The following is a 13,195-nucleotide window of genomic DNA, read 5'->3' as shown; positions in this document are numbered from 1 at the left end:
CTGGTCCCACTCACCCCATGTGGCTCAGGCCGTGCACACCTCACCCCTCCAGGCAGCACCCCGCAGTTTGTGGCGCTCCTCCTCTTGGGGTGTGTTTGCTCCCAGTCCCCTCCTCTTCCGAGTTGCGGTGGTTTCCTTTGGTTTTGCTTAACTGGAAGCCGAGCTAAGAGCTCCCCGTGGCTGTCCACGCTGACACTGAGGGAAATGCCACGGTCAGGGCAAGTGGGAGTGTGGAGCCCCCTGCTCTGGCATCCCATGCCCAACGGTACTGGCCCTCTCTTCCCTACTAACGACCTTCCACCTGACCTACGCTGGGGGAGGGGTGGGGTAAAAAGAAGAAAAGGGGGAGAAAGGGGAATGGGAAAAGAAAGATGGGCAAGGGAATGAAAGGGGAACAGGGAAAAGGGGAAAGGGAAAAGAAAAAAAAACTAAAAAAGGAAGAAAAAAAACTGAAAAGAAAGAAACCGAAAAGAAAAAACTGAAAGAGAAACGAGAGAAAGAAGACGGAAAGGGAAAAAAAAAAGAAAGGAAAAAAGAAAACGGAGAAAGGGAAAAGGGGAATAAAACAAACCCTTGAGGAAGAGGGTTGTGCCCACCCAGCGGCAGCAGCGCAGCCAACCCTGCCCAGCGGACGCACCGCCCGCCGCCGCTGCCGCCCCCGGTGCGGACACGGACGCGGGTGGGGCCTCCGCGCCGCCGCGGGCACGGGCGGGGCGCGGGGCGGGCGCGCGGGGCGGGGCGGGCGCGGAGGGGCGGGCGCGGGGCGGGCCCCCACGCAGGCGCGGTGGGAGCCCGGGGCGCCCCACGCGGGCGCTCCCAGAGCCTCGGCGGCGGCGCCCGGCTCGGCAGCGAGGGGGACGCGGGCCGGGGCCGGGGCCGGGCGGGAACCGGAGCCGCGGCAGCGCCGAGGCGGCCGCGGGAGGAGGGCGGCAGCCGGCGCCGCGCCCCGCTGCGCACCGCTCCGCGCCGCCTCGCCTCGCCCAGCCGAGCTCTCTCCGCCGCTCGCCCCGCTGCCATGGGGTAGGGGGCGGCGGAGGAGCGGGCGGGGGGGGACGCGCCGCCAGGCTGCGGCCGCCGGCGGAGCGCGGAGCGGCGCTCCGCGGTGCCGTGGGGGGCGAGGGGCAGCCGCGGCGGGGCTGGGGCGGGAGGCCGGGCAGGGGGGGCTGCCCCGGTGCGAGCGCGGCGGCGGCGGCGGCGGCGGCAGGCGGAGAGATGATCGCGGAGTTGTTGAGCAGCGCCCTGGGGCTCGCCCTGTACCTCAACACCCTGAGCGCCGACTTCTGCTACGATGACAGGTAGGGCGGGGGGCGCCGGGCGGGCGGGCGGGGGTGGGTAACCACCTGCCGGCGGTGCCCGGGGATGGGGTGGGAGGGTCCCGGTGGCTCCACGGCTCCGGGTGGCCGCTCCGGGGGTTTTGACAGCTCCCACCGGGCTCGGTCCCCTCCAGCCCTTCCCGGTGGGAAGGGACCCGCTGCTCTAACTTCGCGTGTCCCGGGCTGATCCCACGCGCGCCCGTGTCACCCGGGCGGCGAGGGTGGCGGCTCCGCCGGGAGACGGCCCCGCGCGGGAGGTTGCCGTGCGCCGCCGGGCTCCTCCGGGCGGCGGCGGGCACCGGAGCCCCCCGCCGGGGCGGGCTGGGGTCCCTACCTGCCCCTCTCCCGGGCGTACCTGCCTTCAGGAGCTGCTGAAAGGCGCTGTCAGCAGTCGGGGAAAATTGCAATTTGTGCTTTTTCCGGTGGCTTAATCTGATCGCAATTAAAACGGATGCATAATTAAAATGTATTGGGGAAGGCAGCACGCCTGGCTAAACTTATTAACTGTCCTGGGGTGTTTTCCTGCTCCGTTGGAATTAAACCATCCAAAAAAGTGAGCAGGGATTTACTTTGACAGCTTTTCATCAGCCTCTCCTCTGGGGCGAGCCACCGTCTCCCCTGGGTGCGGGCGGGCAGCTGCCTGCGGCTCCGCGCGCCGCCCGGGCGATGCTCGCCTGCATCGCCTAGTTGGTAGCCACCTCTTCCCTCCCCCTGCCCGCCGCCTGGGGGGCGCGCACGGGTGCCTCTGTCTGTGCCGGCGGCGGGTCCCCGCTTCGTGGCTCCCGTTCGCGGTACCGGCGAACTCTGCGGGCGTCTGCGGGGCAGGGGCAGTGCCCTGGAGGGTCCGGTGGGGGAGGACAGGGACAGGTGGGGGCGAGGTGGGACAGGGGATGAGCCTGAAGGGGGGGAAAAATGTCGCCGGATGAGCGGAACTTCCCAGCGCGCTGATGGGGATGCGAAAGGGTCGGTGGCGTCTCTGATCCGCCTTGGGAAATAACCTGCCTGTCCTGGAGTCCGGTAGTTGCTAAACTTGGAATTTTCCTCCCGTACACCGTACCACGGTGCACCTGCCGTGTTTAAGGGCCTGTCACTGCTTCCACTATAACACCCCCCTTCCCCCCCCCCCGTTTGCAAGGGGTTTAACCTATCACACCCGAAGTAAATGCCGAGTGTTAGTCCTGGTCCGGGTCCCTGGCTGGGAACAGCATCGGCTGCAGAACGTGGTGGCGATTCAGGCTTCGGTCCTTCAGGCCATTTACATGCACTTGAAGCCTCGTGAAGCAATGAAGTGTTCTTAGGTTTCTGTGAGCCTTCCAGTTATCTCCAATGATTGTTCTTAAACCTGTTTTAACGTTTCAAAACTTCATTCACAAACAGTTAAAGAAAAAAAGTCTGCTCTTATCCTGAAATGCAGTGTCTGAGTTGGATCAATAGAAAGCAGTGAATATTTTGACACACTGACACTATTTTAAACCCGCTTGTTATAGTTAAGAACTGCAGGAGTTGTGGAGTATTTATGTAACCCTAAGTAGCATATGTTGCAATATTTAGGCAAAACTGGGTTGTTTAAGGACACACTTATAAGGCTGTCCTGCAGGCCAGTTCAAATTGGCTAGGCATGGAAAGCAATTTGAAGTACTACCTGGTGTTATTGATGTGGAGATCAAGGTTACTCTTGATGTCGCCTGCGTGTGCTTTAATGCAGCTAGAAAATAGCGATATTGGAGTGTCATCTCAGAAAGGGTGGAAAAGATAATCACATGCTGTCTTTGCCAGTACTAATCCCAGACTATTTTAAAGGTGTTCTAAAATACTGCTTTGTTTATGTGTTTACCTCCTAACTAACTAAAGTACTTCTCATCGTTGTTGCTAAGACTTAGATGTTCACTAGAGTGCTCTGAAAGCCAGTTAAGCATTTCTGTACGCAGGGTCATCTCATTAGGATGTTTTTCAGCTGCAGCACTGGAAGGGGCAAGGCAGAAATGGCTGCATGCTAGTAATTGTTGAACTAGAAAGGGTTATCTATTCAAAGAGGCAGGCTCTCAGACCCAAAGTATTCTTTCAACTGTAATCACAGAATCTCACTGCCCCTCAGGAGCCGGCTTGAAACGTAACACTAGAAAAGGAGGTCGATGCTGGAGCTGCAGGACACAGCCCTCCATGTGGGAGATGGATCACGCTACTAACTTTAAGTGAATCAAGATTGTGCATTTAAGCTGGGAACCTGCAATGTTTTGTTTCAGGAGGGCAGCATATTGCCATAGCTTTTTCTGCTTCCTTTGCCATTATGTTGAAATTACATCAGACTGTTCTTTTTTAATATAGTGATCAAGCTTACTATATAAAGGGTGTCTGTAATTGCTTTCTGTATTTTTTTTATGTAGGTTGGGTAAGATTAAGTGGCATCGTAAAAACTTCTTATAGCAAAATCAATTTCCCAATGGTAAAACTTAATATTTTAGCAGCAGCACGGCACCAAACCAAAGACTGTATGGACAGTGATATAACAAACTTGCCTGTAGTCTGGGCTTTATGGCTCTATATCAAAGGATTCAATATTTTTATTTCCCATCCTTTACCCAATTAAACTGAAATCGAATGAATTGTAAGCCTGAGGAAGTTGAGTAAGCAAATGTATCCATTCTTACTTTGCAGCATTAGTCTGCCTAACTTGTTTCTTCCAGGCTAGACAGATATGTGGCACACACGTAATCAGTGCAAACGTGATCTTTTTGATCAATTGACTTATTGATTACTTTGAATGAAAGTGACAGCCTCTAAACCTGGGAGCAAGTGTAAAGAAGCAACAGAGTTTTATTTTTTTCCTGTGGACCTAGAAAACACAAGCTTTTGCCACCCTGTTCCCTGCTACTGTAATTCTCACAGACAGCTGTGATATTTTCTAGTTACATGTGTAGATTGTTAGAGGGAAATTCTCCTCCCCAACTCAAAACCTCCTTGTTCATCTAGGAACAAATAAATATTTTTTTTTCCCCCCCTCTTCTTGCTTATTTGTTTTATTTGAAGCTGGATGTGGCATGCAGTAACGTGAAAGAAGAGATGAATGGGGGAAGAGGGGGAAACTCTAACCGTTCTATGATTCTATGAAATATTTAGATGCTGTTGATCTAATACCACAGTGAGCTCACATTGCTTGTTAATAAAGGTTTATTTATTGCTGAGCAAAACCATCTTGGAACTGATAACAAGGGGTAGGGAGAAATGCAATTTCCATTCCTGTGGCTGTATTGAAGATTTTGCTTGTTGCACTGCGTTAAATCCAGCTTCTTGACAGATTAAGGGGGGCTAATCTCTGCACATGCAGTTCTTGTTTCATGCTAATATCTACCAGTATTACAGGGGGGAAACCCAGTGCTGCAATTAGGCTTACACACCTGCGTAATTATTTTTCCTTGCCATTTAAGCCCCCCCCCCCAAAAGTAGGCAGTTTGACCGGTGGGTGCCTTGCATTGAAGTTGTAGTTCTTCTTGTGACCTGTACTAAATGAGACAGGTCACTGACGGTTTATAGCCGAGGTGTGGAAGATTTAGTGCTCTGCGTATCTGAGGTCATGCGTTGCTACGGCAAACACGCCACAAGCAACTCATCCATTGAGGTGTTCCTTTCTTCTCCCAGGCATTGGAAGAAAGGCATATTTTAAGGAGAGTATTAGCAGGAATCTCTAACCTTGAGTGATGTGTTTTCCCTGTGGCATGCTGACAAGATTGGTGCTCTGGAAAATATGTACAGATTTGTCTGTCTCGGTGTAGGACTCTTCCATGAGATGTGGTAGCACTGACCAACTTTCTCTAGCTTGTGCTGCATTTTATTTAGCAGGCCTGAATGGGGCAGCCTTGCCGGTGGTAGAATGTATCCAACAGCCTTGTTTCAAAGTCACAGGGCAGTATCGCAAACTGTCTTGAAGACATCCTGATTAATGCCTTCACCCTATAGCGTCAGACTTGCATCACTTAAAAATAGGCCGAGCCCATACGTGTCCAACAGTACCTCTGTTGGGTCTGCCACATGGGATTTAATCTAGCAAGTGACCCAAATATGTGCACTAGAAGAACAAGTATAAGTACACTGGGGAAAACTGCTTGCCATCTGTCTCCTTGTTGTGTGTGTATATTTGATTATTAATTTACATCTGTGATTTTTATGGCCCCTTTTTGCTGTCTACTCTCAAGTTTTCAGCTCCACGTGCACCTCTCTGGTAGCTTTCAGTGGATCCAGTTTGCAGGTGGCTGCAATCTTCTGAATTCCAGCAGTGGGGCTGGTGGTGGGGAGAAGTGGGGAGAAAGGGACTTGTATATGTTCTCTGTAGTGTTTTCCCCTTCTCCCTCCTGTTGCTAATTTCAAATTACCATAAAGTCAATTTGTATAGGAAACAGGGTCTTTAACATGTTGATAAAAACAACAATCCATGGAGGATGCACGAGTAACTGAGGCTCTGTAGTTTTCGGGTGTTGCAGTTGAGTACCAACCAAGTAAACCAGTAACAAATTATCTAATGTGACAATTCTGGTGTCACAATATCCTATTAATATGGTAGTTCTTCTATTTTTATATGTTGAGCATCTAAAAATATAATTGGCTTTTGATTTTTAAAAAGCATTTCTGCATAAAAATTTCTGTTGAATGAAACACTTTGATCAAAATGTGAAATCTTAGTTTCATCAAAATAGTGTTGGGTTGTGTGGTGTTTTTTTTTTTTTTTTTTTTTTTTTTGCAGTGGAGATGCTGTAGTGTAGAGGTTTTTGGAAGCAAAAAAGAAATTATGTCCCCACAGGCTTTATTTTAAGATTCTTGTTGCATATATAACACTAACAGAAACCGAGTAACTTCTGGTAGCTGGTTCAGAGAATAAATTCATGACTGTTAGCAGACGGAGAGTCTCCCTGAGCCGCTGACGGGATGCGCCTCATCTGCAGGAAGTTCTTCCAGCACACAATGGAGTTACAAATTCAAATGATCCACTTTCTCCAGCATCTCCCATATGTATTCCAGCTGCACTTCTGAATCCTTTAAGTTTGCCAGAGAGAAAGTCGCTCAAAAGGCTCAGAAGTCTCTCATCTCAATTTGTTAACCATCTGATAGCTGCAAGAGTGCTGAATTAGAGCTCCTTTGCCTCCCTCATCTGGAAGTTTGCCCTTCCCTCCTCCTCTCTGCTAGGATTCTTTTTTTCTTTCTGTGAAGTTGACTGAAGCAGACTTTGCTGTTTGTTTATGGAATTTCTTTCTTTAGCTGAAATATTTGATGCTGAAGCTGGAGATGCAAGCCTGCTGGCAACCTGTGGCGAAAGTTGCTCCAAAGATACAGTTGGAGAAACAGACTAAATCTGAAGACAGAGATGCTTATTATTACTGGTACTCGTATAAAAGTGAATCTGTTCTTTAGGCCAATGTTTTAAGTTACATTTTTTCATTTTTATTTATAAATATTTTATAGGCTTGACACAGCTTTTGGTTTAACTGTCTCTTTTGAAAAAAAAGAAATCTTTTTAAACCATTCATTTCCCTTAATGTGTGGTTTTTTTTTTTTTTTTAATCCCTAATTATTGTCCAAAATGGTTGTTTGAAAGATGGAAGCATTTTACCTGGAGACTGGAACCTTATGCTGAAAGCTCTTTGTTCTCCGACACTTCAGCCCTCAGGTTTTTAAATTAATTTTGGAATTTCTCTTGATTGCGGAAGCCTATTGTTGGCCTTTGAGGCTTGGCAGCCTTTGAACTCCCTGTGCTTTCCTGCTTGGGGTGAATGATCTTATAAATGCTCCTTATCTCCCTTTAAAGTGGGAGCTTGTTCTGTGGGCAGGTTATTTAAGCCAGGGTGACGGTAGGATTTCATTTCACTTATTCTAGATTGTGTTCTTAGGTCGTATTCCTGCAGTCTCGGGGATAGTTCTCTAGACTTGAGATATTTCTGTTATTGCTTGCACAGGTGGTCCCTCCCCAGTAAGAGGGAGAGGATGTAAATCCTGTAATTTCTTTCCCAGTTCCACCCTTCACAGAACTCCATACTAAAACATTTTTCTCCGAAGGCCAGCCCATTGCTGAATGAAACTCAAAGAGCCAGAGGAAATTGGTTTTTGGAATTGCACCCTAAATATTACTTAATGTGTCCACTCCACTGCTTGGCTTGCTACTTCAGGACAGTTGAAATATCTTCTGGACCTGTGAATGGCTCGTAAGGGGCATCTCCAAAGGCAGCGGTGTGCGCTTTGGCTCTGTCTTCGGAGGATGCTTCAGCCTAGCGTGGGGTTGCTGTAGTTCGTATATGACAGCTTAATGTGAAACAAAGAAACGTGCCGGATCACTGGGGCAGCAGCTAAGGATCAAGTAATCTGTCAATCTCTATTTCACTTCAAGGAAAAAAAACCCCAGTAAATCAGACCTTTTGAAGCTGATGAAACTTGGCCACCCAGGCTCCGTAACTGGGCATGGCTGGTCGATGTGCTCCCATCTTCTGCCACCCCGGTGGTTCCTGGCCTCGTTAAGCTTCAAGAGGGGAAAAAAAAGTAAAAGTGGCTTCCTTGAATATTAGTCCTTATGTTCCCTAGGACATTGTTAATTACTCTGTTAGCCTTTGTTGTCTTACTGGCTTCATGAGGGGGTTTTTCAAGAGTAGTGTGAGGTTTCAATTGGAGGTAAATAATTCTTATTTACTGTCTTCATGTCCCTTCTTTCCTTTATCTACTCATCTTTTTAATTGCTATTTGTTTTATTGGAAATATTGTACTTTCAGCATACGGTGTTTTGTCTTTCTTTATATCTTAATTATTTTTTTTTTCCCCAGTGGTTTATTCAAATGGCCCGTATTCATGCTTCAAAACCTGTTAATAATCAGGGTATCCTCTAAAAGCACATGGAGGTGTATATGCCATCACTACAGTAAATAGAATAGTGGATTTTTATTGTGTGCCTAAAACTTGAGACCGAGTCTTTTTTGGCATCGGTCTTCCAACAGAGAGCTGGTCAGGTTTCCCATTAGTCTACCACAAAGGCCCCTTAATTTATTTGCAGGGGTCACTGTTGACTGCCTCGGAGCACTTCTTTCTCTCCAAGAGTTAAGCACATTGGCCTCAGCGGCGCTCCTGGTCCCAGCTGGCCCAGGAAGCCAGAGACTGACAGGTAATTGAATGAGGGTTTTCCACGTGATGGTACACGGACCATTACTGCTAGACGACTGGACTGGTCTGTGGCATCGCCTATTATTCACCAACCTGTCAGCAGACCAAAAAAACCTGCCCTGACCTCTGACCTGGTGTTCAAGGGAGGACGGATTTTTCTGAGTTTAGCATCCTGTTTCCAGGATGTTTTCTTCTGAACTTAGCATTACTCTAGACTGTTTTACTAATGAGAGGATTGTATGATTTTAAGTCCTATGTGTTTTAGTCAGCTAGTCCAGTATTAGTTCAGAGGAACAACGCAGTAATTGGTAGCAGAACTATCGCTGTAAAGTCTCTGCCAGTGCCTGGATGCTATTTTCATGAAGCTTGGTAGTTCGTGTACTTAAATCCTTAAAAAGGACTTGAACTCTTGAAACAGGGTCATGATTCAGTGACCAAAATTGTCATGGAAACAAACCCACTCAGCAGCAGCAGCCTAAACTGTTCGTAGACCTCTGTCCTGTCTTCCCTTCCCATCCCTGTCGCTTTTCATCTGTAATAATTAATAACTGGTGCTGGGCCCGGGAACCAGGCTCCAGCCTGTCTTTCTCCCAACCATTTCCCATCATCACTGCAGAACAACCTGCACCCTATGCTTTGGGCACCCTTCTGGTGGGAAACCAGTCTTTAAACCCTCTCAAATCCCTAAATTAAAGGTAGATGCACCGCAAGTGTTTGTCTGCAGTCCCAACTTCGAGATAGCATTTTATTTCCGTATGTAGCATTTCCACTTGCTTGGCTACCTGCTCTGAGTAAGTGCGACTTTAATTTTTAGTTGCTTTTCCGAGAATTTTCTCTCCTTCTGATGCAGGGGAATGTAACTCAGAGTTGCGTGGCTCTCTGTGAATCAGATACTTTCCTTTAGGAGGCAGTGGCTGGCTGATACGTGCATAGGCTCTCTCCGTTGTAGTGCATTAGGAGTGCCTTTACAGCATCTAGCCTCCAACTTCTATGCAGGGAATGTTTCTCAGTTGATGCTGTTTAAAATAGCTCTTAGGTTTTGCTCAGTAACTATTGAAGCTGGTAATGGTTATTTACTTTGCTATTAAAAAACCCAGCATGTACAAGTTCCAGTGTATGAGTAAAGCACTAAGAAATAATCTTCCACTGAAAATAGTCTCCTTAAGTTGAAGTTTGCAGTAGTTTTAAGGTGACAGAATTACTTGGTGGGGGGAAAGAACCCAAGCCACTGGATGTTGTCCATTGTAAAGATCTTGAAGAATTAACACTAGTGCCAGGAAAATAAACCTGTCTGTACATGGTGGGGTCAGCTAAGCACCTTATTGTGGAGTAGCACAGTTAAAACCAAGCCCCCAAATCCACCCAACCAGCACCAGGCTGTTTGGTTTTATCAAAGAGCCCCTTGATATGGCTTCTTCCAGATTCTAGTAGGAGACGAAACACTTCATGAGGAGCCAAGCACCTGTGTTAACAAAAAAAACCCAAAAAGATAGGTATGCTGAAGTTGCCTCTAGAAGGTAGGCAGAGGTGGTCTGTACCCGTCATCATTTAAAGTCTAAATATTCAGTGTGTGGCTGGTCTCTGCTTTGGACCCACTTGTTTTGCTGGGATTCCTGTGCCTGCCTTCCAGCCTGGGGTGTTCCTCTGAGATGTGTTTTAGCACGCTTAGAATTCAAGATGCTGTAAGTGCTGTGGGGATGTGAGTTGTCCCATTGAAGTTCTTTGTATATTCGTGTGTATACTGTTGGCAGGCTTTTAGTAGTCACTTTGAAATGAAAGATGCAGTTGGCTGGATTATAATGTAATAGGTCAACATCTTGGAGGCAGCATGGGGAGAACTAGAACTCTTAATCCAGAATAATTTTGTTTTCTGCAAATGACTGGTTTGTTCCGGGTCTCTAACATGAAACTTGAAGTGGGAGTTCATTCCACTTCTGGGACTTTGACTTTGGTGTCTTGAGTCGTCTGTGTGTGGTTTGGTTCCATCATTTTCAGAGTGTGTTTTCTATGGTGGGTCCTTAAGAGCGCACAGGAGGATCATGCTGCCCGATGGGCAAAGCAGCACATTAAGTGATATATGTAAAAGTCTGCTTTTTGAAGCACGTAGTGCCTTTGCCTTTATAGGCTGTTTAGTACTGTGCCATTTCTCTTCTGCAGGCTGCTCCTGTTGGTGCTTTTAGCCTTTAGTGCGATGTTGTAGCACTGCAGTAACATGGGAATGTTCCTAGTTTAATTTTACAGCCTGACAACACTCATGGGTCAGGATCAGTTATATTTGGCCGGCTCCTTTGTTTGAGTGGGCTCGTACTGGGTTGCTTTGAGAGGGGGATTAGGTCCAGTTGGAAATTCAGATGAGATGCTCGCAGTCACCCCTGGCCATGAGGGTAACTTTCCTAACCCCAAATAGCACTGGGAACTCTTCTTACTGAAGTGGAAGGAGCCCAAGCTGCCTTGAGTGTGACTCTGTGGGTGTAAGAATCCACTTGTAGCTGTTGTTCTGTAGGTTATGAGCCTTCTGCTATATACTGTTTTTCATGCTTCATATGCTTTTTAAAAATAGATTTTTTCTTTTCAAAAAAATGTATTTGAAGGAACACTGTGCCTTGTCATATCCTCTCATTTCCAAGTTATGTGAAGATGAAGGTGCTGTCATGCCTTCGTTTGTACTTGATACTGTATTTATCCTATTTGACTGCTTAGTGTGGCAACTGCTTAGTGTTGATTGTTTTAATTATTATAATAACAAGATAAAGAGGAAATTAGACTCAGAAGTGAGGCATAGGCTCAAAAGTAAGGCAGTATCTTAAGAAGCCTGATTTTGTGTTACACATCACCCCTCTAGATACCACTAAAATAAGAAAAATATTTGTCTTGGATAAAGCCTCTTTGTATTGGCCTGGCTGTCCTTATTGGTGCCAGAATTTCATCAGTGAATCATCTTGGGCAGCTCTCTGAAATAATTTGTGAAGCTTTGATTGGAAGTTTGGTTTGTGAGTCTCTAGCAAGGTCACGCTTGTTCTGCCATCCTTTCTTTGACCTTCCAAACCTTCTCCCAACTCTCACGCCAAAAAGAAACACTGTATGGTTCCTGGGAAGATACTTCTAGGAATGGTATGCATCTAGCTGTATTTCCTTGCTGCAAAACCTTGAATTATAACAAGAATTTCCTTGTAATAAATTCCATGAAGCTTCAGTGTATGTGCTTCATTTTCTTCAAACAATTTCAGTTGTACTTGAGGTAACTTTTAAAGGTTATTTATTTATTATTTTTTTCCAGGAGGAAAAGGAGGATTGGTCTTGTGAAATTAATGTTAGTTGCAGAAGAAAAGTTTCTTTTTTTAATTAATTATTTTAATTAAACTCCTGATCTACATTTTTATAATTAAAGCAGAAGAAAACTCGGGCTTTTTAAAAGCACTTTGATCTGAATTAAGATTCCAGTGCCAAAAAAATAATTTAAATGTTGCATGGCTGTATAAATAAAGCTTGCTGAAAGAAAAAGTGCTAAGAGAATGATAAAAAAAATTAATCAAATAAAATGGCATTTTTTGTGTATAGCAGCCTTCGTTTTGTAGCATGAACAGTTCTTTATCTTCTTTGTAATACCGGTATACTTGAATAAATTTTCTATTTGTGTGAAAAGACATAGCTGTATGTTCCATTCCATTTCACAGTACATTACTCATCTCTTGTATGTAAATCACTTGGCTTGTTAAAAATGGTAGTATTTCTCTTTAATAAACATCATGCTTCTGGAGACTTTTCAAGATGTGCTTTTTTTAGAAGACAAAAGACTTAAGTATGGGGAAAGGCCACAAAGAAAGTGGTTCCTCACGTTGTTGGCCTCATGCTAAAAAAGCAAAACACAAGTTGGATCACCCCAGAGTACCGTCTCCGCGGCTGTTTGCTGCCAGACACGTTCATGCTTTTCCTGGGCTTTGAATTGACTGCTGAAAGCAGCTCTGCACCAGCCCTGTGTAGCTTCAGCTGGTGTTATGGAGCCTGATGGTTGTGGTGATGTAGTTTGCAGAGTATCGCTGGCAGGTGGAACCTGAGATGAGTCTTCTGCACCCAAGCAGGCTGGGTGCTGTGTGTCTGGATGTGCCCAGAGCTATTATGCAAGTCATAGAATCATAGAATGGTTTGGGTTGGAAGGGACCTTAAAGATCATCAAGTTCCAACCCCCCTGCCATGGGCAGGGACACCTTCCGTTAAACCAGGTTGCTCAAAGCCCCATGCAGCCTGGTCTAGAAGACTTCCAGGGATGGGGTATCCACAACTTCTCTCGGCAACCTGTTCCAGTGCCTTGCCACCCTTGCAGTAAAGAATTTCTTCCTGGTGTCTAATCAATCTCCCCTCTTTCAGTTTAAAACCATTACCCCTTGCCTTATTGCTACACTCCCTGACAAAGAGTCGCTCCCCATTTTTCCTGTAGGCCCCCTGGAAGGCTGCTCTGAGGTCTCCCTGGAGCCTTCTCCAGGCTGAACAACCCCAACTCTCCTAGCCTATCTTCATAGGAGATGTGCTCTAGCCCTCTGATCATCTTTGTGGCCCTACATCTTGTACTGCTTCTGCTGCTTCTCTCCCTGTTCCTGCTCATATGTGATTGCGAGCTCTTGCTAGCCAAAACCACATCTTTAGTTCATCTGTTGCATTGGTTGGTTCGGTGTGGCTCAGTCCTCAATAAGGGCATATGGCTATTTTAAAGTGATGGCTTGGTCTTAAAGAAGGGAAGTTTAATGGAGGTTGCT

The 13,195-nt window shown here is 46.6% G+C and overlaps 1 protein-coding gene across 1 annotated transcript in view; it reads left to right on the top strand.

Moving 5' to 3' along the window:
- Positions 1-1,212: 1,212 nt before the first annotated feature.
- Positions 1,213-13,195, top strand: part of TMTC2 (transmembrane O-mannosyltransferase targeting cadherins 2) — a 255,407-nt gene continuing 243,424 nt past the window's right edge. The window contains exon 1 of the mRNA XM_074168501.1: positions 1,213-1,295. Within this exon, the coding sequence (XP_074024602.1) occupies positions 1,213-1,295 (83 nt within the window). The remainder of the gene's footprint in view (positions 1,296-13,195) is intronic.

Source organism: Numenius arquata, chromosome 2 (assembly GCF_964106895.1).
Source record: "Numenius arquata chromosome 2, bNumArq3.hap1.1, whole genome shotgun sequence".
Lineage (NCBI taxonomy): Eukaryota > Metazoa > Chordata > Aves > Charadriiformes > Scolopacidae > Numenius > Numenius arquata.
Note: the sequence above shows the minus strand (reverse complement) of the source record. Positions and strands in the feature narration are given on the sequence as shown.